The sequence below is a fragment of the Heterodontus francisci genome, chromosome 10, assembly GCF_036365525.1.
Source record: "Heterodontus francisci isolate sHetFra1 chromosome 10, sHetFra1.hap1, whole genome shotgun sequence".
NCBI classification, from domain to species: Eukaryota; Metazoa; Chordata; class Chondrichthyes; order Heterodontiformes; family Heterodontidae; genus Heterodontus; species Heterodontus francisci.
Window position 1 is genome coordinate 67,538,832 of NC_090380.1, and position 26,868 is coordinate 67,565,699.

At 43.3% G+C, this 26,868-nt stretch overlaps 1 protein-coding gene across 1 annotated transcript; it reads right to left on the bottom strand.

The window, feature by feature from the left end:
• Positions 1 to 5,539: 5,539 nt before the first annotated feature.
• Positions 5,540 to 26,550, bottom strand: ndp (norrin cystine knot growth factor NDP). Its single transcript, XM_068039905.1, is given in 3 exon segments — positions 5,540 to 5,710; positions 5,712 to 5,830; positions 26,477 to 26,550. Coding segments are annotated over 2 exon segments (216 nt in total). The 5' UTR covers positions 26,477 to 26,550; the 3' UTR covers positions 5,540 to 5,613.
• Positions 26,551 to 26,868: the final 318 nt, after the last annotated feature.

Sequence of the window (26,868 nt, forward strand, 5' to 3'; positions counted from 1 at the left end):
TGTGCAGCTGAGCCACTTGTGGTGCCACAAACTTGGCTCTGACTGCATTCCTGTGAAGAACCATCATCCTCACCAGTATCCAAAATGGAAAACCAATTAACAAGCAAGATCGTCTCAGGCGACTCCTGCACTACTTTTCTGGTTCTCTTCGACTGCCTGGCGGTCACCTATTCCCTATCTGCCTGCATGCTCCTAACCCGTGGTGTGACCACCTCCTTAAACATGCTATCCACATAGTTCTCTGCCTCGCAGATGCACCACAGTGACTCCAGCCGCTGCTCCAGTTCCGAAATCCGGAGCTCAAACTTTTGCAGCCAGTGTCACTTCCTGTAGATCTGTTTGTCTAGGACACATGGTGCATCCATAACTTCCCACATGCCACAGATTGTACGTTCCACTCAACCGAGCTGTCCTGCCATACCTTAACTTTACAGACGATTTATTATAAGTAGAATAGCTTACTAGTTACTCACCAACCAGCTCATTTCACTGTACCGAAGCAAGAACCAAATACTGGAGGGTGAAAAAAGTAGAAAAAAGAAGCACCTCCTCCCCCTTCACCGAACCCGCCATTCACCAAACTCGTATCTCCACATTCAGCTTGCAATCTGCATGTTGTTTGTCCTGCCACATTCAAAAATTTATGCACACACACCCCTATGTTTCTCTGTACCTGCACCCACTTTAAAATTGTACCATTTCATTTACATTGCCTTTCCTCACTCGTCTGACCAAAATGCATCACTTCACACTTCTCGGCATCTCACTGCATCTGCCATGAGTTACCCAGTCTGCCTATGTCCCCTGAAGTCATTGTCCCCTATCACTGTTTACCTCGTTTCTGAAATTCAGGTCATCTTAAGCTTTGAAATTATATTCTGCATACCCAAGTTCCGACCATTAACATATATCAAAAAGAACAGTGGTCCTAATACTGACCTCTGGGAGCACCACTGTATACTTCATTCCAGTCTCTAAAACAGCCATTGATCACTACTCTCTGCTTTCTGTCTCAGCCAATTTCATATCCATGCTACCACTGTCCCTTTAAACCAATTCAATTTTGCTAACAAGTCTAATATGTGATGTTTTATCAAACACGTTTTGAAAGCTGTCATGAATGTGCTATGCTGAATGATGCTTTTTAATTTCGTAGTTGGAAACCTAAATTAAACTTTTAAAAAGAAAGCAGCTAAGATGGCCTCCGCAATTTGAATTGAAATACCTCACATTCCAAGGTATCAAGGTGGAGACACATGTCTGAATAGCCCTCATCCAGAACAATGGCTTGAGCAGTTTGAATGAGCTGCCTGGTATCAATGTCATTAGCAAGACATTTATAGCCATCTTGGAACATTAACACTAGTGGAGATGAACCTCAAAGAGTAAACACTGAAACAATGTGATCTGAGAGAGATTGGAATTCTTGGACTTGGATCTCATTAAAGTGCAAAAGAGAGTACACTGGGACAATCATGTGACAGTCTCTCCATCTATGTGAAAGCTTGGACTTTTCTTTTGGCTACCTCAGACGAGCATCTGAGTATTAGCCAGTGCAGGACCCAAGTGGGTCTGTCTCTCTCTCTCCAGGCAACACTGTAAGCTTCGAACCCTGCCTGCGGGCTGCAATTATCAAAGTCTATCATTGCTACAGACAAAGACTCTGTCATCTCCATCACTGTCTCCAAGAAAACTCTGAACCAGATGGCCACCTCTACCAACCAGAAACTTCAGGACCATGAGTTCAACAGGAAGACAACTGAATTACCAGACTCCACAGATTGTATATTATTTTATTTGTTCTGGACTCTAATCCAACCAATCTACTCTTCTTCACTCTGTAACCTTTGTGTCTGTGTGATTCTCGTGTGTGCGTGTGTGTGCATGAAAGTTGGAGCGTAGTTTATTATTTTACTTAGATTGGGTTTTGGTTTTAAGTACAATAAACTAACTTTCTTGTTTAAACTCAAGAAAACCTGTCCAATTGGTTCTTTTATGATCATAGCAATAAGGGGTTAAACACTCACTGAATTGGTAAGCACATCCACTGTTTAAAAGAAATAAACCCTGTTGCGGTCAAACAAGGAGCGTCAAGAGGGGAGCCTTTTGACCCCTCCTCACCTGATCGTAACAAAGCCCATATAGACAACATCAGCTTCACCACCTTCATCAACCCTCTCCACTACTTCATCAAAGAGCTCATAGGATGTATAGGATATGCAACATTGAAACAAGCCATTCAGTCCAACCTGTCCATGTTGGTGTTTATGTTCCATTCAAGCCTCCTCATCTAACTCTATCAGCATAACCCTCTATTCCCTTCTCCTTCATATGCTTATCGAGCCTTCTCTTAAATGTATCTATATTTTTCACTTCAACCATTCCCTGTGGTAGCGAGTTCCACATTCTCACCACTCTCTGGGTAAAGTTTCTTCTGAATTCCCTATTTGATTTCTTGGTGAGTATCTTATATTTATGGCCTCTAGTTTTGCTCTTCTCTACAACTGGAAACATTCTCTCTTTATGTGCTCTATCAAAACATTTCTATTAGGTCACCTCTCAGCCTTCTCTTCTCAAGAGAAAAGAGACTCTGCTGGCTCATCATCTCCTGCTAGGGATACCCCCACATTTCTTGTAAATCCTTTTTGCACCCCCTGCAATGCCTCTATATCTTTTTTATAATATGGCGACCAGAATTGTACTCAGTACTCCAAGTGTGGTCTGACCAAGGTTCGATATAATTTTAGCAATAATTTCTTTACTTTTCAGTTCTATCCCTCCAGAAATAAACCCTAGAGATTGGTTTGCTTTTGCTATGGCTTGTTAACCTGTGATTTGTTTATTTGTACTCCCAAATCCCTTTGCTCCTCTACCCCATTAATATCCTTATTTTCTAAGTAATAAGTGACCTCCTTATTTTTCTTGCCAAAATGTAATACCTCACATTTATCTATGTTGAATATCATTTGCCAATTATGTGCCCATTCTGCAAGTTTGTTAATACCTTCTTTTAATTTGTTGCAGTCCTCTTTAGTATTAATTACAATTTCCCATCACCCCCAACCCCCACATTGGTGTCATACACAAATTTAGAAACTGTGTTTTTGATTTCAAATTCTAAATCGTTAATATAAATCATAAACAACAGTGGTCTCAGCAATGATCCTTATGGAACACTACTTCCCACCTTCTGCCACTCTGAATAGCTACCCTGACTCTCTGCTTTGTGTCTCGCAGCCAGCTAGCTATTCATTCTTCACCTTGCCCCTGACTCCACATTCTCTGACCTTATTCATTAGGCTATTATCTGGTACTTATGGGAATGTGGGTTCACACTACTTCAGGTACCTGGATATGCATCTGAAGTACTGTAACCTGCAAAGCTACGCACCAGCTGCTGGAAGGTAGGATTAGATTGGGCGACTAATTCTTTCAGCCAGCGCAGACATAGTTCTGTGCCATAGTTTTTCTATGGATCTATGGTTTGTTGTACTTTAATGTACCTTGTTGTTTGTGGGATTCGCACACGAGTTAAACCAGCTTTCAGTTCTGCTGAACAGGGGTACTTTGTAAAAGGGTGTGCAGCTGAAGGAAAGGGAAAGTTATTCATCCATGTCTTGAGGGTCTGGGACATGTTGTTTGGTCACTTTTTATAGTAATAAAGTGATTGAAAAGCTTACATGGACCCTATTACCATGGTAATGGAATCATTGGGAGATATTGATATTGGCTCCATGTTATCTGAGGTCTTCATTGTCTGTCTTTTGCTGTGTTATGTTTATTGTTAGTATGCATGGAATGCAGAGATCAAAGGTGGAATTAGTGTAAGTGTTTTGAGCAAACCACAGTTTTCTGTACTCAGGCTGGAATTGTTGTGCATGGTACCTGAGTTCTTATAATGAATTGTGAACTCAATAATAAAGGATCATATAATTTTATGGAACTGTATTGTATGATTTGGCTGAGTACTCATGTTGGATTGTGTAACATGAGCTCAATAAAGTCAAAGATCTGATTCTGCAGTTGTTACAGCTAATATCTTTGTTTAAAGTAACAAAAGAAAATAGAACCGAAAGCAGTCCTTATCAAAGGCCTTTTGAAAATCTAGGTAAACTACATCTACTGCATTACTCATCAATCAAGTCAGTAAAACACAATTTGCCTTGAATAAATTTATGCTTGTTGTCATTCATTGGCCTATATTTTTCCAAGTCATAATTAATCTTCTCTCAGACTATTGTCTCTAAAAGTTTCCCCATCATTTAGTTGCCAGATTGATCCCTTTTTTGAACAGGTGTGTAACATTTGCTATCATCCATTCCTCTGAAACCACTCCAACATCTAAACAGGATTAGAAGATTATGGCCAGAGCCTCCGCTATTTACACCCTTACTTCCCTCAACAACCTAAGATGTATTCCATCGAACCAGTTGACGTATACGAGAACACAAGAAATAGAAGGAGAATGACCCATTGAGCCTGCTCCATGATTCAATATGATCACAGCTGATGTTGGGCTTCAATTCCACTTTCCAACCCGCTCCCCATATCTCTTGATTCCCTGCAAGACCAAAAATATCTACTCTTTGAGTTGCCAACTTATTAAGGACCTGCTTTTAATCTAATTTTTGCTTATCTAATTTTTCTCTGACTTTCTCCTTTACTATGACATTGGCAGCATCCATTTCTTTAGTGATGACAGATGCAGAGTATTCACTTAATATTTCAGCCATGCCCTCTGCCTCCACAAGATAATCTTCCTTTTTGGTTCCTAATTGGCCCCACCTTTCCTTTGACTACCCTTTTACAATTTATATGTTTATAAAATACTTTTATATTCCCTTTTATGTTACCTGCTAATCTACTCTCTTTGCTGCTCTTATTTCCTTCTTAAGTTCTCCTCTACACTTTCTATATTCAGCTTGGTTCTCGACTGTATTATGAGCCTATCATTTATCATATGCCTCCTTTTTCAGTGTAATTTGAATCTCTATATATTTAGTCATCCAGGGAACTCTAGTTTTAGATGTCCTTCCTTTCCCCCTTGTGGGAATGTGTCTTGTTTGTATCTGAACTATCTCATCTTTGAAGGCCTCCCACTGTCTTGGGAACTTCAATCTATGGTGTCAATATGCCATTCGACAGAAATTAATCCTGTTTTCGGCTGCAATCGGTAATGGCAGTAATTGCCAAGGGCTGCTATAATCAGAAATGGATGTTAAGTCATTAAAAGATTTTAAAATATTTTCTAAATAATTATTAACTATCAATTCAAACAGATTCAAAATAGAAAACAAATTCAAAGATGGCTTAGCTTTAAGTTCAGAGTAGTAGTTCCATATTTGAGAGGATGACAGGGAAGTATCTTGCATTGCAATATAATCAGATACAGAAAATGTGAAAGAAAATAAGCCACAGCAGTTCTAATATCTTCTGTTTCCTTAGCAGTTAATGCACCGAAACTGTTCATTTTGTTCTTATTTGAATGCAACTGGAATTATGAAACATTTCTGAGTTGCTCGGGCCTTGTATTATGAAGTTATATTTCTCTTCCTTTCACTTTCAGTTATATAGCTTGTTGCGTTAACCTTCCATAAATGTTGTAACTTCTCATTAATTGCATTCTTCACAGCTACAGGATAGTATGTACCAGTAAGTAGCTGTCAGTTTTTTTCCATTTGCACCATGCAACAGCACTGCCTTTAGTTTTGGGTTTGCAGCATTCACATACAAACCTGAATGGTTGTTTCAGGACAACACTGAATGAGATAAGGGATTCCGATCTGGAGGTGTGACCACAGTGTTCTTCACACTGGGAGAAAAGCACCATCTGAAAGAAATTCAACAGCATGAGCAACATTAAACTACATGTACTGCAATCTAAGAAGCCTCTCGCCAACTAGATTGCACCTCACTGACTGGCTTCAAACTCCAATACTTGAAGACCCTTCAATTCAATGTATATACTTCGCGACAGAGGCAGAGTTCCATTTTGCCTCAAACAGAAAAATATATTTTTTACTGTCTTCAGAATAACCAAAATGTTTTAAAATTGACTGAGACATAAAGGTGAATTCACCCAATTTATCAATCAGTGTTCCAATTCATCAAAGCTTTCTGCCAGCAGTGGAACCTTACAAAATATGGCCCATTGATTGTTTTTTGTCTTGGTGTCAGAGGCGAAACAAATGCACAAAGCTATCGAAAGATTAGTATTTCTTCCGTGGTAGATCCAGTTTTTCTTTGTCTTTACTGCCTGATCCAATACTATTCAGGTCAAGTCTGTTTGGTTGGACCATCTTGTCTTTGAAATATTAAGGGGATGAAATTGGTCTACGTCAATAGCAGGAAACAGATATATAGTGAATCAGCAGCCAATTTTTCACTGCACAAGTTTTTATTTTCCATTGACTTGGAAAATATTGCCAAGATTTTTAATTTCAAACCAAGTGTTGCGACCTCAGTGAGATCGTTAACGTGAAAAATAGGAACCCCCAGACCAATTTTAAAAATTACACAACAAGATTTCATGGTTTAAGACTTTCATTATACTAACTAAACCAAAAGAAATCCCCATTAACCAAATAGCACTTTGTAAGTAGTTGATACCCTAGATTACAAAGAAAGGTATTTTCTTCACTTATTAAAATACTTGAAAACCTCACACCACACTTATACGTTACACAGACCTCTTTGATGGTGAAATCTTTGCAGTTAAAAGTACCAAACTCCTCCCAGTAGCAATGAGTTGGATCTCCCAGACCTTTTCAAAAATCAATGTCGTCTTCACTCACTTCTCCAAACTCCTTCAACCTGGACATCCGTGAACAAGGTGATTCCTGATGGTCTTGTTAGTCTTCAATTTCTCTGCAAACTTCAACATTCAAAACAGGTTCAAGTGTTTGCAGCCTTTCACTGTATCAGGTTTCCGATAGCAGGTGTCCGCTCTCTCTCTTTCTCTCTCTCTTGAGGCTGCAACCACTGGTTTCTTCGCTCACAGCCTGTCTGCCTTCAGAAAATCTCTTAAATTTATCTGGACTCAAAATGCAATAACTTATTATCCTGTTCCGAGTCCAGAAGTCTGGTTTCACAGAGCCACCAGGGCCTTCCATAGTTCCCAGGTGCTAACAGCTGCTTGGTACATTTGCATCTTTAGAATCACTGACTCCTTGTTTTATGATCTGTAAGTCTGGGAGGGTGAAACCCATTGTTCTTCAGGTGTTGCCGCTGCAGTTGCAGTTTTTTCAAAAACAGTCTTTGATCTGTGTTCTCTGTTGTCCTGGTAACCAGGAATTCTGTCTTGTCCTTTTGCAAAGTGGATGTGAGGTCACCTGACCTTCTGGAATCCATCTTAAACATTTAAAAATCACAATTTTTAAAACATAATCATGTTACAAAGTCCAGCAATCATAACACCAATTAAAAGTGACAGTGAGACCAGGAAATAAGTCTTCAAAGAGAATTTGAACGATCGTTTTATGATCTTTAGTGGAAAGAAGATCGGGCATGGTGAAATGCCAATTTGCTATGAGCCCTTTCACATGGCTGGTGTAGACCGATTTCACCCCCTTAATGTTTTCAAATTTGCAGACTCATGTCAGAAATTTGGGGCAATTTTCCTCCACAGTCAGGCAGATCACAGAGGAAATAGAATAATAAGGATATTGCCACTTCACCCAATCCCAGTGACTAGGGACCACCGCTGCATGCTCCTTCCCAACCCACTACATGCTACTGGTTGCAGAGATAAGGCTTGGGTCTCTATGGTTTTTCTTCTTTTCACCTGTGCCCCTGTCACTTCCCAACTTCCATGACGAGGGTGGTAGTACGAGTCGTGAGATGACATCATGGAGAGTGAAAATAAAGTAATGGTCTCCTCACTCTTTGTGTTTCTTGCCCAATAATTACCTGTTGAGTGCTCCATTCTCAGCCCAGGCTTTCAGTGGGACATCTTGTGTAATCTTCCAGGTGTTTCTAGAGTCATACATCACCGAAACAGGCCCTTCAGCCCAACGAGTCTGTGCTGACCATCAACCACCCATTTATACTAATCCTACATTAATCCCATTTTTTCCCTCTCACATCCCCACCTTCCCTCAATTCTCCTACCACCTATCTACACTAGGGGCAATTTTTGCAATGGCCAATTTACCTATCAACCCACAAGTCTTTGGCATGTGGGAGGAAACCAGTGCACCCGGAGGAAACCCACGTAGTCACAGGGAGAACTTGTAAACTCCACACAGGCAGTACCCAGAACCGAACCTGGGTCGCTGAAGCTTTGAGGCTTCAGTGCTAGCCACTGGTCCACCCCCTTTAAGTGCCCTTGCCGGACCTCATGGTGCTGCAGCATCATCCCTCCTCCAGCAATACTGTGATTCTCTGCTGTTATAATTACAGGCTCCCTCTTGTCAGCGAGAATCTCTCTAGGAGTTTACAATGCAAATATAGCAAGCCCAAACCCAGGAAAATAGGTCAGAGGCTGGGCAGATGCAGAGAGCTGGGTGAAAGTCACTCCCTGACGTAACAGGAGGAGAATGCCTTGCTCAGAATGGTTTCTTTTGTGGGCAAGTGTCCTGAACAACTAACTCAACAGGCAGCCAAAAGAGTGTTGCTCATATTTTAGCTACAATTATCCACGTAACGATTAACCAGTTCAAAAGTGACCACAATGAACTTCAAAAGAATCAGCACTCAATTTTTTTAAAGCAAAGTACATAGTAAACTGGTATTGTACTACTGCTATCTTGCTGATAGTTTCCACTTCTGTGTAATTAACTGGCTTTCAAGTAAATGTTTCTATTAGTTTTAGCCTGAATGGAATGGTATGACAGTGTGATATTTACAAACTTTTGAATTGAGCAACAACCCATGGAATAAATAGGCCACATAATTTCTGCTAAAAAATACTGTGATAAAAGGGTAATTGTTTATTATGCAGTACACTGGCCAATCACATGATGCACAAGGTATCAATTTTAATTCAGAAGACATGCTTTTGAAAATGGCTTTTTCGTATGATACACTTATACACCCAGAGTAAGGTGCATGTTACTAAAAATGTACAGAATTCCTCACTACAACTATGGGGTACCTACAATAAGCTTTGAATCAATAAAAGTAGGATGACAGGTAGGAGAAGCTTTGAGTAATTTTTATGATTTTAGCACAGTGGGAATACGAAGGCAAATTGCAGCATTTTAATACGGCAGTTGCCGCTTGGCTAAAATCAAACAATTCAGAATTAAACAGGGATTAAACTGAGGGTCTTCTTGCTTTGTATGGCTTGGTTAGATGTCATTATATATACCATTTATCACTGAGCCATTCCAGGCTTACACACAAAACGGGCTGGATTTTACAGTCCCCCGATGTTGGGGGTTGTGGTGGGGGTGGGGGGGGGAGGCGGCGGGAGCCGGAAAGTGTCTCCAGGCGAGGCCTGCCACAGGCCTCAATGCCGGGAAGGCCTGGCCCGATACTGCCAGCGGCGGCAAGGCCTCATGGCAGGACCCCCCTCCCCACCCCACCGCTCGGCGATGGGACCAGAATTTACATAAGCAAATTTATTTAAATACCTGCATTAATGAGCGTCTCACTCCCGACGTCCGTGCCGCACCGATATTCGTGCCGATGGCCAGCACTCCCGCGCCTTCGAATCTCGCTTGGTGAGTAGGTGGGAGCAGGTAATTTCTCCGTGCGGGGGCATTGGTGGGGGTTGGGTGGGTTCAAACTATTCTGATTGGTCTAGGGAATGGTGGTAAGGGATTGAAGGTAAAAGTTTATAAACTTTTGGGGGGGGAGGTCGGGTACTCGAGGTAAGTATTTTGGGGGGAGAGGACAAGGAATGAACTGCATGGTTATTGGGGGCGGTGGGAGAAGGGCTAGAAACATTAATTTAATTTTTCGAAGTACATTTAACATTACTATATTTTTAAATATTTAAACTAAGTTGAAGGGCTCGGAGCCCTTTAAAAATGGCGTCATGCCTGCGCAGTGGTGCCGGACACCGTTGCTGGAGATGGAACGCCCGCCCCTTCCACATCATCGGGGGGTGTCCGCCCCCAGCCATTTAAATGAGCCGCCATGTTTAGTATCGCAGTGGCTCTGCAACGAGCAGTCCGCATGTCACCGCAAAAAGCAGCAGCAATGTAAAATCCAGGCCAACGTTTTCTTGCATAATTTGCAATTCATTTAAGAATAACTACAGATTGGGCCAAATTATGGATTTTTATTTTACTTGACTTGAAAAATGCAAGTTTTTTTTTAACCTTGTATTTATTTATTTTTTAATGGTGTTTTGCCAAAGTAACAAGCATTTGGATAGGATTCTTCCAGTTTAATGATATTCCATATTAAATGCAGATTACTCTCCTTTGGCATTGCTCACAGTTAAAACAAGGAAATGATACTTCTTTTAGATGTGTTTGTTATACAGGCCTGAACACATTTATATATTTTACAATATATCAAAACAAACTATTTATCTTGCTTCATTTTTGATTATGCTGCAGGAATGTTATTGCAGTCTCAATGTGTGAAAGTACAGGTATGGTAGCATACTGGTTATGTTACTGGATTAATAATCCAGAGGACTGGAATAATAATTGGATACGTGAGCTCAAAATCCCACCGTGGCTATTGAGGACATTTAAGTTCAGTTAATAAAATAAATCTGGAATAAAAAGCTCCTATCAATAATGGTGACTATGAAACTCTTGGATTGTTGTTTCAAAAAATCAATCTGGTTCACTCATCTCCTTTAGCAGAGGAAGTTTGCCATCCTTTCCTAGTCTGGCTTATATGTAACTACAGACTCGCAGCCATGTGGTTGATGCTCAACTGCCCTCTGAAATAGCCTAGCAAACCATTCAGTTGAAAAGAGATGGGCAATAAATGTTGTCCTTACCAGTGATGCCTATATCTTGTGAGTGACTAAGGAGACCAATAGCCATTATAGCAGGAGCAATATATCACGCCAGATTCAATGATGCGTATGCAGGCCCCTAACCTACCAAGAATGAGGCATATTAATTTCACCACATGGACATTAAATTTCAAATTGTTGCTGGCAAGAAGAGAAGGCCTGTTACAAGGAGTTGCCAGGCCACTGGCTGGAAAGACATTTTTGCATATCAACAGACACTGCTTGGAACAAAGCAGCTAGCCCCTGCTCCACTGCAATACACAAAGCCAAAAGTGGTTATACCAGTCGGCCACGTGACCACCCTGCTGGCCAACTTGGGGAGTTTTAAATTGTAGAGACAGTGTCTGAACTGGAGAAAGCAGAATGCTCCTGGACTGAAGAAGACCTCCTGTCTGCCTGTCTGCTCCTATCTCTTTCTCACAGAACTGAAACCCACTGAAGACACATAAACCCCAAGAGAGAAAAGTCTTCTACAGTGAACAAGATTTAAGAAGAATACTGAGCCCTAATGAAAAGCAAGAACTACCTACAATCAAGGACTCTACAGTGAGTTTGAAGACCTGTAACAAAAACTCTTCAGATATTGCCTCAAACTTTTCCACTTTATTTCTTCTGCTCTTTTCTGTCTCTATTTGCATGTGTGTATCGCGTATGCATGCTAGCATGGGTACATCGTGTATCCATAGGCATCAAATGAATTAGAGTTTAAGTTTAAGTTTTAATAAATTTCAATCTTTCTTCTTTAAACCTAAGAAAGCCTGTTATGCTGGTTTCTTTGCCTTATAATTGGAAAGCGTTATTTACCAAGGAGAGCTAAAAACATGGTGTGTATAAAAATAATACCCTGTTCCAGTAAGACCAGGTGAAGGCTGAAAGGGACCCCTAGACCTCTTTCTCACCTGGTCGTAACTGATGTGACTTTTTCATGTTCTGGCTGTAACACAATAATTAACTGGCTCAATCTCTAGAACACATCATGTTTTAGAAATATATACGGCTGAATTTTTCCAGCTGGAGTTGGTGGAGGATGGGGGGGCCAGAAAAATAACTGAACAGCTGTGTCAATACGGCTCCCCAATGCATTCTGGGACTGGAAACCAGGTTGACTGCCCACTCCATGCAGGCAGGCAGCCAATTAGTCCAAATAAGGACACACACAGGGGCCATTTTGCAACAGGGCTGGTATTTTATTGACATCAGAGAGGCCTCCTACCATGTGCGGAGGCTGCCAGCTCAATTAAAGTGGCCTTGCAGCAACAAGGCGAGGGACCATCGGAGCTGAAGGCTGTAACTGTGGCCATCAACAGTCATGTGGTGGGGTTTTCCCTCCACCCTGATGGCCCTACTGGCTTCAGGCCTCTTTATTTTATTCTGTCTACGCAGGCAACCAGGGCATCTCCAGATTGAGGCACCCTTCCACTTGTCTGCCTGTCTCAGCAGCGCCCACCTCTCCGAGTAGGGCTGCTGGCCTGACATTGCTGCGGGCCCTCTAATTGGGCCTGCAGCCTCAGGAGCCCGCCTGCCATCCTTAATAGGATGGCAAGTGCGGAAGCGGCCAATTTGGAGGCTGCCTCCCAGAAGGTTGTGCCAGCAGGCAAGCAGGCGACATGAGTGGGCTTGGGGACCCCCATATGGGGCCGTCAGGGTTCCAAAGCCCATTGAAAAATCCAGCCCATAGAATCATTTGTTTTGATCATCATGTAACACATCTAATTCTCTAATGAGCTGCTCATTATTCTGCTATTTATACTCTCTCTGGATTAATGCGTTGTCATTCACCACAAGCATTAACACGCTCTTTGCCTTTGTCCCAGGACAGCTTTGTTATTTAATCTCTCCTGCCCTCTGCCCTATCACACACCTTCCCTTTTGTTCTCTCCCCCACCCCTTCCCCTTCACTTGCTTAAAACCTAATTATTTTCTAAACTTTGCCAGTTCTGATGAAAGGTCACAGACCTGAAACGTTAACTCTGCTTCACTCTCCACAGATGCTGCCAGAGCTGCTGAGTATTTCCAGTACTCTTTGTGTTTATTATCTATGCTGCATTTGCAGTTTTAAAAACTGTCAGGAAAGACTTAGTAAAAATTTATTATATTTCAATGGCCATGTCAATGTGCATCATTTACTATCCAGTTTGAGGGCAGATAACCTGAGTGGCCAATGTCATTTGAAAATTCTCTGTATCAGATAATTACAATATGTTAAAAGTGCAGGTAAGAGATTTGGCTTGAACATAAATTGGTTAGTCTGGAGTACAGTCTTACAGATAGTGACTAAACATTTTGTAACTGAATAATACATGAGTAAGAACCGCTCAACTATTTGCAGAAAAGCTTTTTGTTAATAATTATCTTGTCAGCGCTGAATCAGAATTGACAGTGATAAACTGAGATATAGACATAAGTGAATTTAAGACAATTGCTTTATTGGAGGAACTGAAGGGCGCTCTTTATTTGTAATTGTGTTTAGCTAATTTTGTCACTAGCTTTGGTGAGCAAATGACATTTCGTCCATGAGACATTCTGTTGTTTCCGTATTTTAGAATTCAGGACCTGGTTTAACAGCCTGTCAAGATGAATAAACTAGTCTTGGCTACTTACCATTAATCTGTTTGTCCCTTCCTGCTCCACTCTGCTTTTCTGTTTTACATGACTCTTCTGAAGTACTATCTGCTTCACCATATAAAATTCTCCTGATTTGGAGATCACTGCCCTTTTGTTAGCTGCCCTGTCTTCAGACACATATTACAAGCAGGTGGAGAAGCCGCACAAATGGAGACCATCACAGGTTAAATTGTCTTGTGACAATATCAGTGAGAGAAATGGTCTGTCTTCCTCTGGCTGATTTTTCTACTGCATCGCCTCAATAACCACAATAACAATCCTCTCCTTGAGTTTCATTGTTTATTGGATGAATTTGCACTGGCACAGTGTGAATCCACAGAGGTTATCCAATTAAGGTTCATCTACCACCCCGTGATATGGTGTAGCTAAATCTATTCTGTGAAAAAGTAACTCGCATTCGCATTGCATACTATTTTGCTTTCTAGCTAGCTAATACATCCAAAATGACTGGTGGGTTGCACTCGCGGAAAAAAACTCAACTGTACGTTGGTACTGGCGACATAAGAAGTTTCTATGAAGCACTAAAACCTATGGACTAGCACATCAAACCCAAAACCCCTTGAGGAGCGCCGATGGCAAGACCTTACACATCGACAAGGAGTCAGTCCTGGATCGCTGGTCAGAGCACTTTGAAACTCTCTTCAGCGCCAAGTGCACAGTGCATGATACTGCCATCAATTGCATCCAACAACAGCCTGTCAAAGAAGAACTGGATGAGAGCCCAACTCTGGAGGAAACTATGACTGATGAAGAACAACAAAGCCGCCAGAGCCAATGGAATTCCACCCAAGCCTTGAAGCATGGTGGCTCTGCCCTACACACCAAGCTTCATGAGCTTTTCACGGCCTGCTGGGAACAGGGCAGGATCTCGATGATGTCGCTATCATCACCTTGTACAAAAACAAAGGAGAAAAATCGGACAGTTCCAACTACTGTGGGATCACCCGCCTTTCTATTGCTGGGAAGATCCTGGCTAGAATACTTCTGAACAGGGAGGTCAGTTTCAGTTTAAAGTTAAAGTTAATTCCCTTTTGTTTCGGAGGACCAGGGGACTGCTGGGTAAGTCAAAACCTATATATTTGGGCAGTGGCTGACACGTGTAGTGTCTCCCACCCACCCTCCTCCTCTAACCAAAAAAAAAGGACTATGGTGTGTTGATAAGGTAAGCTTTTTATTTTATTTCTTCTGTATCGTGTGATTGGTAAAAATTTACTTTCTTCTTTTACTTTTTTGACTTATCTATTAATTGGTTATTTGAAAAAGACCACAGCAGAGAAGAATCAAAGTATTTAGCTCATAAATTTATATAAATTAATAAAGTAATTAACTAAGTAGAGATGGCTGGGCAGGTGATGTGCTGTAGCTGTATGATGTGGGAGCTGGCTGATCCCATTGTGAACGGCAGGGACCACATCTGCGGGAAGTGCACCCAACTCCAGCTCCTCGAGAACCGCGTTAGGGAACTGGAGCTGGAGCGGGATGAACTTCGGATCATTCGGGAGGCAGAGGGGGTTATTGAGAGGAGTTATAGGGAGGTAGTCACACCTCAGGTAAAAGAAGTAGGTAGATGGGTTACCGTCAGGGGAAGGAGAGGGAACCAGCAGGCAGTGCAGGGATCCCCAGTGGCCGTTTCCCTCAACAACAGGTATACCGTTTTGGATACTGTTGGGGGGGACGACTTACCAGGGGTAAGCAATGGGGTACAGGTCTCTGGCACAGAGTCTGTCCCTGTTGCTCAGAAGGGAAGGGGGAAGAGGAGCAGAGCATTAGTCATTGGGGACTCCATAGTTAGGGGAACAGACAGTAGGTTCTGTGGGAACAAGAGAGACTCACGGTTGGTGTGTTGCCTCCCAGGTGCCAGGGTTCGTGATGTCTCGGATCGTGTTTTTGGGATCCTTAAGGGGGAGGGGGAGCAGCCCCAAGTCGTGGTCCACATAGGCACCAATGACATAGGTAGGAAGAGAGATGGGGATTTAAGGCAGAAATTCAGGGAGCTAGGGTGGAAGCTTAGAGCGAGAACAAACAGAGTTGTTATCTCTGGGTTGTTGCCCGTGCCACGTGCTAGCGAAGCGAGGAATAGGGAGAGAGAGGAGTTGAACATGTGGCTGCAGGGATGGTGTAGGAGGGAGGGTTTTGGTTTCCTGGATAATTGGGGCTCTATCTGGGGGAGGTGGGGCCTCTACAAACAGGATGGTCTTCACCTGAACCAGAGGGGTACCAATATCCTGGGGGGGAGATTTGCTAGTGCTCTTCGGGGGGGTTTAAACTAATTCAGCAGGGGGATGGGAACCTAAATTGTAGTTCCAGTGTACAGGATGTTGAGAGTAGTGAGGTCAGGGATAAGGTTACAAGGACGCAAGAGGGCACTGGCAAGCAAGAACTTGGTTTAAAGTGTGTCTACTTCAACGCCAGGAGCATCCGGAATAAGGTGGGTGAGCTTGCAGCATGGGTTGGTACCTGGGATCTCGATGTTGTGGCCATTTCGGAGACATGGGTAGAGCAGGGACAGGAATGGATGTTGCAGGTTCCGGGATGTAGATGTTTCAGTAAGAACAGAGAAGATGGTAAAAGAGGGGGGGCTGTGGCATTGTTAATCAAGGAGAGTATTACGGCGGCAGAAAGGTCGTTTGAGGACTCGTCTACTGAGGTAGTATGGGCCGAGGTTAGAAACAGGAGAGGATAGGTCACCCTGTTGGGCGTTTTCTATAGACCTCCGAATAGTTCCAGAGATGTAGAGGAAAGGATAGCGAAGATGATTCTCCACAGGAGCGAGAGTAACAGGGTAGTTGTTATGGGGGACTTTAACTTTCCAAATATCGACTGGAAATACTATAGTTCGAGTACTTTAGATGGGTCAGTTTTTGTCCAGTGTGTGCAGGAGGGTTTTCTGACACAGTATGTAGACAGGCCAACCAGGGGCGATGCCACATTGGATTTGGTACTGGGTAATGAACCCGGCCAGGTGTTAGATTTAGATGTAGGTGAGCACTTTGGTGATAGTGATCACAATTCGGTTAGGTTTACCTTAGCGATGGGCAGGGACAGGTATATACCGCAGGGCAAGAATTATAGCTGGGGGAAAGGAAATTATGATGCGATTAGGCAAGATTTAGGATGCGTAGGATGGGGAAGGAAACTGCAGGGGATGGGCACAATCGAAATGTGGAGCTTATTCAGGGAGCAGCTACTGCGTGTCCTTGATAAGTATGTACCTGTCAGGCAGGGAAGAAGTTGTCGAGCGAGGGAGCCATGGTTTACTAAAGAAGTTGAAGCGCTTGTCAAGAGGAAGAAGAAGGCTTATGTTAGGATGAGACGTGAAGGCTCAGTTAGGGCGCTTGAGAGTTACAAGCTAGCCAGGAAGGATCTAAAGGGAGAGCTTAGAAGAGCGAGGAGAGGACACGAGAAGTCATTGGCGGATAGGATCAAGGAAAACCCTAAGGCTTTCTATAGGTATATCAGGAATAAAAGAATGACTGGACTTAGATTAGGGCCAATCAAGGATAGTAGTGGGAAGTTGTGTGTGGAATCAGAGGAGATAGGGGAAGCGTTAAATGAATATTTTTCGTCAGTATTTACAGTAGAGAAAGAAAATGTTGTCGAGGAGAATACGGAGATACAGACTACTAGGCTAGATGGGATTGAGGTTCACAAGGAGGAGGTGTTAGCAATTTTGGAAAGTGTGAAAATAGATAAGTCCCCTGGGTCAGATGGGATTTATCCTAGGATTCTCTGGGAAGCCAGGGAGGAGATTGCAGAGCCTTTGACCTTGATCTTTATGTCGTCATTGTCGACAGGAATAGTGCCGGAAAACTGGAAGATAGCAAATGTTGTCCCCTTGTTCAAGAAGGGGAGTAGAGACAGCCCTGGTAATTATAGACCTGTGAGCCTTACTTCGGTTGTGGGTAAGATGTTGGAAAAGGTTATAAGAGATAGGATTTATAATCATCTTGAAAAGAATAAGTTCATTAGAGATAGTCAGCACGGTTTTGTGAAGGGTAGGTCGTGCCTCACAAACCTTATTGAGTTTTTTGAGAAGGTGACCAAACAGGTGGATGAGGGTAAAGCCGTGGATGTGGTATATATGGATTTCAGTAAGGCGTTTGAAAAGGTTCCCCACGGTAGGCTATTGCAGAAAATACGGAAGTATGGGATTGGAGGTGATTTAGTGCTTTGGATCGGAAATTGGCTAGCTGAAAGAAGACAGAGGGTGGTGGTTGATGGCAAATGTTCATCCTGGAGTTTAATTACTAGTGGTGTACCGCAAGGATCTGTTTTGGGGCCACTGCTGTTTGTCATTTTTATAAATGACCTGGAAGAGGGTGTAGAAGGGTGGGTTAGTAAATTTGCGGATGACACGAAGGTCGGTGGAGTTGTGGATAGTGCCGAAGGATGTTGTAGGTTACAGAGGGACATAGATAGGCTGCAGAGCTGGGCTGAGAGATGGCAAATGGAGTTTAATGCGGAAAAGTGTGAGGTGATTCACTTTGGAAGGAGTAACAGGAATGCAGAGTACTGGGCTAATGGGAAGATTCTTGGTAGTGTAGATGAGCAGAGAGATCTTGGTGTCCAGGTACATAAATCCCTGAAAGTTGCCACCCAGGTTAATAGGGCTGTTAAGAAGGCATATGGTGTGTTAGCTTTTATTAGTGGGGGGATCGTGTTTCGGAGCCACGAGGTCATGCTGCAGCTGTACATAACTCTGGTGCGACCGCACCTGGAGTATTGCGTGCAGTTCTGGTCACCGCATTATAGGAAGGATGTGGAAGCTTTGGAAAGGGTGCAGAGGAGATTTACTAGGATGTTGCCTGGTATGGAGGGAAGGTCTTACGAGGAAAGGCTGAGGGACTTGAGGTTGTTTTCGTTAGAGAGAAGGAGGAGGAGAGGTGACTTAATAGAGACATATAAGATAATCAGAGGGTTAGATAGGGTGGATAGTGAGAGTTTTTTTCCTCGGATGGTGATGGCAAACACGAGGGGACATAGCTTTAAGTCGAGGGGTGATAGATATAGGACAGATGTCAGAGGTAGTTTCTTTACTCAGAGAGTAGTAGGGGCGTGGAACACCCTGCCTGCAACAGTAGTAGACTCGCCAACTTTAAGGGCATTTAAGTGGTCATTGGATAGACATATGGATGAAAATGGAATAGTGTAGGTCAGATGGTTTCACAGGTTGGCGCAACATCGAGGGCCGAAGGGCCTGTACTGCGCTGTAATAGTTTAGTTTAGTTTAGAGATACAGCACTGAAACAGGCCCTTCGGCCCACCGAGTCTGCGCCAACCATCAACCACCCATCTACACTAATCCTACACCAATCCCATATTCCTACCACATCCCCACCTGTCCCTATATATTTCCCTACCACCTACCTATACTAGGGACAATTTGTAATGGCCAATTAACCTATCAACCTGCAAGTCTTTGGCGTGTGGGAGGAAACCGGAGCACCCGGAGGAAACCCACGCAGACACAGGGAGAACTTGCAAACTCCGCACAGACAGTACCCAGAATCGAACCCGGGTCCCTGGAGCTGTGAGGCTGCGGTGCTAACCACTGCGCCACTGTGCCGCCCACCTGTTCTATGTTCTATGAACAGGCTTGTGCCTACCATTGCGGAAGAAAACCTCCCAGAGAGCTGGTGTGGTTTCAGAACAATCAGACATGGTATTTGCACTCAGACAATCACAAGAAAAGTGCCGTAAGCAAAACAAAGGCCTGTACGTCACTTTCGTAGACCTCACCAAGGCATTCGACACTGTGAAAAACGTGGATGCCCAGCCAGGTTCTGGCCATGGTGAAGCAGTTTTATGAAAATCAGTATGGACAAGTCAAGCAAAGCAGTGACCTCTCAAGTCCTTTCTGTATCTCCAATGGCGTAAAGCAGGGATGTGTGCTGACTCCGACCCAATTCACTATCTTTTTCAGCATGATGCTGTAGCAGGCAACAGAAAACCTTATGAAGGGAGTTTACGCACACTTCTGGACTGAGGGAGGCCTTTTCAACCTCAGGCATCTTCAGGCTTACACAAAGACACAGAAAAACACATCCATGACCTTCTTTTCGCCGATGACTGTGCTCTTCTGGCCCACAGTCAGTCAGACCTGCAACACATTTTTCTGAGGCGGCACAACTCTTTGGACTAAAAATCAGTTTAAAGAAAACTGAAGTCCTGCATCAGCCTGCACCCCAAGAAGAATATAGACCACCAAGCATCGTCATCGAGGGAACCGAGCTGAATGCCATCAAGCAAATTACTTATGTGGGAAGCGTCATCACGTTTGATGTCACCGTAGAAAAGGAAGTAGACAATAGACTCTCAAAAGCAAACAGTACATTCGGCAGACTCTACAAACGTGTGTGGAGCAACCACAGCCTCAGAGCACAGACCAAACTCAAAGTGTACAAAGCCATAGTCCTCACCACCCTACTGTATGGCGCTGTCATGTATGCCGCTGTCATGTACACCTTCTACAGCGCATCCATCAGCGCTGCCTCCACAGCATCCTCAAGATCAGCTGGTAGGAACACATCTCAAACATTGAAGTCCTAGAAACAGCAAACATCACCAGCATCGAGGCCATCCTGCTGCAAAGCCAACTGTGTTGGGTGAGTCATATTGCCCGGATGGACGACAATCGCCTGCCCAAGATCGTGTTATATGGAGAGCTGACCACGGGTAAAAGGAACAGAGGGGCCCCATGCAAATGTTTCAAGGACTCCCTGAAGAAGTCCCTCTCTGTGTGTCACATCGACCATCACTAGTGGGAAGCACAGGCCATAGATCGTGATGCATGGAGATGCTACATCAGGAGGGCTACAGACACCTGTGAGACTGACTGAAGAACCAGCATGAAAGAGAAAAGGAGGAGAAGGATAGATCCAATTGCCCCTAGCAGTGACTACACCTTCACTTGCACCCGCTGTGGGAGAATCTTCCAGTCATGGACAGGCTTGACTAGCCACCAGCGGGCCTGCAACTGATGACCACAACCTTCCCAAAACCTTCGTCTATGACAGTTGTGCTGCTCTGCATTGATGGTTGTATGCTTAGCTACTTTAATTATAAGGAGAAATGTGTTTTAAATCGAACTGTGTTTTGATGGCATTAGATTGGCTCTACATTTTATGTACAAGTTAATTGCCCCCATGTCCGTGGTGCAACATGTCGGTGCCTATCCCGGATTATTACAGACTTATTGGGACTTTTGTTCTCAGTGCTTTGAAATGAGGTTTGAACTCTGCTACTGACTACAAGGGAGTTTCACCAAGATTAACAGCAAAGCGTCTTAGAAAAAGAGATTTAGAAGTTTATATGCGCTTGCCATTTGTACAACATCACTTACTTCTAGTCATGCTCTGAATAAGATAACATAGCAATAATTGGCTTATCACATGATGGGGAGATAGATCTCTGCAAAGGAAAGAAAGCTAGGTACAGAAAACAGGTGCTGAATTTTACCAGCCCCTCGACACCATGGGTTGTGACTGGGGTGCGGGGGGCCAGGAAAATTCTGCGGGGAGAGGCCTGCCTCAACCCCCGACATCGAGAAGGGCTCGCCACATATTACCAGCGGTGGGGGGATCTCGGTGTGGCCCCCCCCTACCCCCGTAGCAGCCTCTCTACATAATTGAAGTCCCTCATCCCAAACCATTCTAGTAAATCTCTTCTGCACTCTCTATAAGGCTTTGACATCCTTCCTAAAATGTAGCGTTGTAAGAAACGGGACCTTCAATAAATGATATTTCTCATAATAATATAGAGTTCTTATAGAAACAATTCTCTCTTATTAAGAAAGATTCTATTACAGGCAGCTAGGACAGCGCAGGCCTGTTCTCTCTGCCAAGGACATGACTCTGGCACAGGCTCTGAAACAAGATATTCCTAAAGCTGAAAAGATGGAGCCTTGACCCTCTCTAGACAAATGTCTGACAGAAGTTTACAAACAATACCAAGCATGAGATATGATGAAAGGTAACTTCAGGGGGGCAGAGTGATGGACAAGGGGGAGGTGACCACCCTGACACTTCAGGTACCTGTCTTATATTCATTGGTTAGAAGGGTTCGAACAAATGATTGACATAGGGTGAACTACCAACCCTAGAAATAAAGTACATAAAGAGGAGCTCAGGAGGGAAATAGTCAGTCTTCTTCGGACAGAAGGCAAGCTCCCCAAAGCCTGGCTTCGGCCAAGTGTTAGTCTTTGGCCTAACACTTTCGTTAGCTTAAGAAGACTGAGGGTCCCAAGGACTGAAGAGACCCCCAACACCTCGCCTGCCTCATCCGTCAGGAAGACTGCCAACACCGTTCTGCCCCACTGTATGATCTGGGATCGGTAATCCATTCAGTCTGTTACGGGTTGTATGTCTTTTCTGTCTATTTAGCTTATGCATCATCATATTTAAACTGCTACTTTTTAATATACATTATATTTAAACTGCTGCTTCTTAATAAACTATTTTAAAATCACATTATGAGCTCAACTCACTTCTTACAATCTTACAAATTGGTGTTAGGAGTGGGATTTACAGTGGTCAAGGTTTGCTGTGAGAAAGAAAAATGTCAGCTTCAATGTCCTCTGCACAGAACTAAAAGTCATTTCGCCCTTTTGTGAGAAACTTGAGATGTTTTTTGATTTTGAACCAGTATGTCTAAGTTGTGTGAAAGTACACAAGTGTGAATGTGAGTCTAATTATTTCCATTTAAGATTGTGCATTCAGAATTGAAAAAATATAAAATCTGAATTATATTTTAAATTAAAGATATTGGTGTGATGTTTAATTTTTATTCTTAAATTTAGTTTTGCAACTGTGAGAGCACTTAAGTTGTTTTGTAAGAGATAAGCTTCAGCCTTGAAGGCTTGAAGATGTCTTGCAGAAATCCAATTTGAAGTTTTTAAAACACTCTGCTTTAATTGGACTAGTGTTTAAAAAAAAACTGCTTTATTGCAGTTTAAATTAAAGACATTGTCTTATCGACTGTGTTTTTCCAAATAAGGTTAAGTAACAAATATCAGGAATTGAAAATGTCCCCTTTTCTACTGTTAAAAGGCTGCAAGGTTGCAGTTTTGCCTTTAACTCTTTGCTGTAAGAATGTTGAACATTTTATTCAACACAACTTTTGTATTGCTGAGTGTAAATTTAAATATTGGGCATTATTAAATTTTAAGTTTCTAAATTGACAGATATGATTAGACAAATTAACCCACTGAGCTCTGGTGCAGAGCCACAATGGATTCTTTGTGGGGTGTTTTTAAACAGGTGTTGATGGTTTCCAGGACCACATTAGTACTGATGCCACAGCAAGAGACCTAGCAGTTTTTTTTAAAAGAATTTAAGAACTTATATATAGACATCAAATGTCACAGCATGGTGTCAATTTGGAATGAAAGGCTTTGTCTTTCAAAGACTTGGCCTTAACCCATTCAGGTCGTTTGTTGTCTTCCAAGGCAAAGTGCTTGAGAAGGGGAAATATTGAAGCCACCTCAAAATGTGAAACCATCACGCCGTGGCATAATTGTTTCTGAGATTTGAATCAATTAAATAAAGTGATATGAGCAGCTATTTCAAACACTCAAAGGGAAAATTTACCTGAAATTTAAGGGGAAATCAAATTTCCATTCAACAAAAAAAAACTGATGGAAAAGCAATCTAGGTGGTTCCTGAGTATCAAAGAAAATGCAGTAAGTTTCTTTTGGGGAGAAATTAATTGAACATTAACAAAACCTGTAGCCCAATAACACTGTTATTTGAATTTGGGATATATGTGAAATGATAAAAGCCTAAGACGCAAGACAAAAATAATGGGCTGACTTTTATGGGTCCCCCTGAGGAAGGGTTGGAGGCAGAGGGGTCCATAGAATCACGAGAGGCAGCGGGAGCAGAGGGCCCGTTGCCGCCCCGCCGCCAAACAATTTTGCTGGGGCCGTGATAGGCCGATGTCAGCCTTCCCGCCCAAAGGCCAATTGATCCCCTGAAGTGGCCTATTAATGGTCACTTAACGGCCTCTTCCTGCCATTGCTAGGATCTAACCAGTGGTGGGGGGTGCCTCCGCCATGTGGGGAAGGTGTCTTGTAAAACGAGGCAACCTCCCTGTGGGCTTGGGGGGCGGTCCCTCCCTCGTGGGCAATCTGTAGCCCACAGAGGAGACCAGCTGGCAAAACCCCCACCTCCATGAACCCCCTCCCCTTGGACACGCCTACCCTCTCACCCCACCCCCTTACCGGGATCTTCTAGACTGGTCCTGGCGACCCCGCCTCCCTTGCCTGAGGTCTGGGTTTCCAGCACTGGGCCTGGGTCCAAAGCCGCTGCAGTACCGGCAGTGGCCACGGCTAGCAGTGGCGCTGCCAACACTGCTGAGCTGCCAGCCCTGTGATTGGCCGGCAGCTCTTACAGGCAGGATCCCTGTCTTTAAAGGGTCGGGAATCCCGGGGTGGGACACTTAGGCAGCAAAACAACTGAGGATCGCTCCCAGGGGTGGGGGCACAAAACAGACAAGGTGGAGTTTCCCTCACCTTTTTGGCCTGTCTTCGGGAGCCCTGCCTCCTCCACAAAATCCAGCCCACTGTGTTAATGCCTGGCACCACTGGGGAATGTATGATTTTTGTTCTAATGATATTATGAGAATATTGCATTGGGCTGTAAAGTTCCTCCAGGGCTCATGAATGAGATGCAATGGTAACTACTGTGCAAAACTGGATGAGAGCAAATGATTGAAGATAAGAGATAGAGACAGAAAAAATGAAATCACACCACCAAATAGGAATTGGAAGAGTTAGGGAAGTGTGTTTAAGGTTGTACTTGATAGCTTTCTCTTACCTAGGAGTTTTTTTTTAAAAAAGGGAACTGCATTTGATAGTCTGTCCACTACCTGAGACATCGGGACCATGGATCCCATATGCTTTTTAACAACCTTCTCATCTTGTCCTGCCACTGTCAAATATTTGTGTACATACATCCCCGGTCTCTCTGTTCCTGCATGTCTTTTAAAATTAAATCATTTAGTTTATATTGCCTTCTCCTCAATCTTCATTACGACACAAAATAATAGTTCATGATGTAGGGGATAACATATTTAACATGGGTAGAGGATTGGTTAGCTGCAGAGACACAAAGATAGTTAGGAAGGTAAGTTGTCAAGAAGACATAAAGTGACTCCAAAGCGATATAGACAGGTTAAGTGAATGGGCAGAAAATTAGCAGATGGAGTATAATGTGGGAAAATGTGAACTTGTTCACTTTGGCAGGAAGAATGGAAAAGCAGATTATTTAAATGGAGAGAGACTGCAGAACTCTTCGGTACAAAGGGGTGGCTGTTCCCAACCCCCTCCTGCCCCCACTGCAATTTTACGTGGGGAAGCAGTCCGCCCACCCCAGGCCAATCAAGGCCCTTAAGTGGACAATTAACTGCCACAAGGGTTGCTTCCCGCTGCTGTAGGTATTTTACCCTGGGCGGTCGGACAGCAAAAGCCCAAAGAACCCTGCCTGGTAAAACCAGGCGTCCTTCTTGCAGGTTGGGGGGGGTGGGGGGCATGCCTGATCGGGAGCTCTGTGCCCCACGGAGGGCTGCCCCCGAAGCCCCAACTATCCCCAACGCACAACACTCCCCACACCAACCAACTGCCCTTGCCTTGCCTGGGCCTGGCCAATTGTCCCCGGTGAGGCCCTAAAAACATACTTGAATTCGGGAGCCATCCTTCCTGTTGCCTCCAATGGCTAGATGTAGTCCCAGCAGTGGCCATCACTCCCAGTGACACTGCTGGGACTAAGAGCTGCTGGCCCACTGATTGACTGGCATCTCCATTAGGCGGGAATTCCTGCCTCAAGGAGGTGAAAGTCCAGCCCAAGACCAATTAAGGGTCTGGGGAGTGAGAACTCCCGGCCTGGCTCCCCAGGCCTAGTGGAGGCAGGCTCGCCACTGACTTTTTGGCCAGTGGGCGGGGCCTACCGTCCAATATAAAATTCCAGCCAACCTTTCACCACTTCTCTCTACTTTTTGTCCCTTGCCAATTTTGTAACCACACTGCCATTGTTCATTTGCTAACAAGTCTATTATGTGGTACTTTGTCAAATGCTTTTTGAAAGTTCATACAAACATCAACCACACTACCCTCATCAATTCTCTTCCTTACTTCAAAGAATTTAATCAAGTTAGCCAAACATGATTTGTCTATAACCAAATCTTGCTGACTTTCATTTATTAGCCCATACTTTTCCAAATACCAGTTAATTTTGGCTCAATTATTGTTTCTAAAATTTTCCCCATCACCAACATTAAGCTAACTGGCCTGGATTTATTGCTTTCCTATATCCTTATTTTAGATTTTTGAGATCATGGCTTAGCATGGAGATTCCTTCCTGTGTACTGTCCCCATATCCTATAGTATTTTTAGTAAGCAAACTCAGTGAAAGATTTACCCCAACAATGATTTCCTAAAATCTTAATAAAATCTTATATCTTGCTTGGTTTATTATTTTAATTTATCAGAAAATAAAATATTGGACTTCCAATAATATGGTGTTTTGTCCAGATGTATTTGTACAAAGTACTTTTTCTTATTTAGCTGTTTTCTGATGTTTGAAGGTTTTTTTGAGTTGGTTGCTCAATGATTCATTTCACGTGGTGACCAAAACCATTTCCTTTTTTAAAAAACACATCAGGCAATTTGGCAAAAAGGGAAATAAAAGGAAATATTATCATAATATCTCGCGTTTTCTTTCGCGAATGTATAATTATTCTAATAACAGCGGCACTTTCACCCAAATGTAACTAAAACTGTTTCCACAATCGGTCAACCTGCTCGCCTGTTCCAAGTTCGAATTCTTTTCATCCAATGTCTGTTCAGTAACTGTGGGGAACTTCAACAAATCTAAAAGAAAATCTAGTCGACATTTCTGTGTGTTTCAAACTTTAAGTGATAAAAAAACTTACCTTCTCAATTAAAAACCGACTCGGCAACAAAAACAGTCGCAGCCCCGATCAGCTCGTTATTCGTCTGACGTTTCTTTCCCGCTTATGCTTTCACTCCACGACTTCTGGCTACTTTTATAAATGTGGAGCAAGAAGCTTAGTGGGAGTTAAACACTGATGTCAAATGAACACAAGGTCATTCAAGCCATAGATCAGCCGGGAGAGCAACAGCCTGTCATCTGGGAATTCCACTGCCTCACAGGGCACAGTGGTTAGCACCGCAGCCTCACAGCTCCAGCGGCCCGGGTTCAATTCTGGGTACTGCCTGTGTGGAGTTTGCAAGTTCTCCCTGTGTCTGTGTAGATTTTCTCTGGGTGCTCTGGTTTCCTCCCACAGCCAAAAGACTTGCAGGT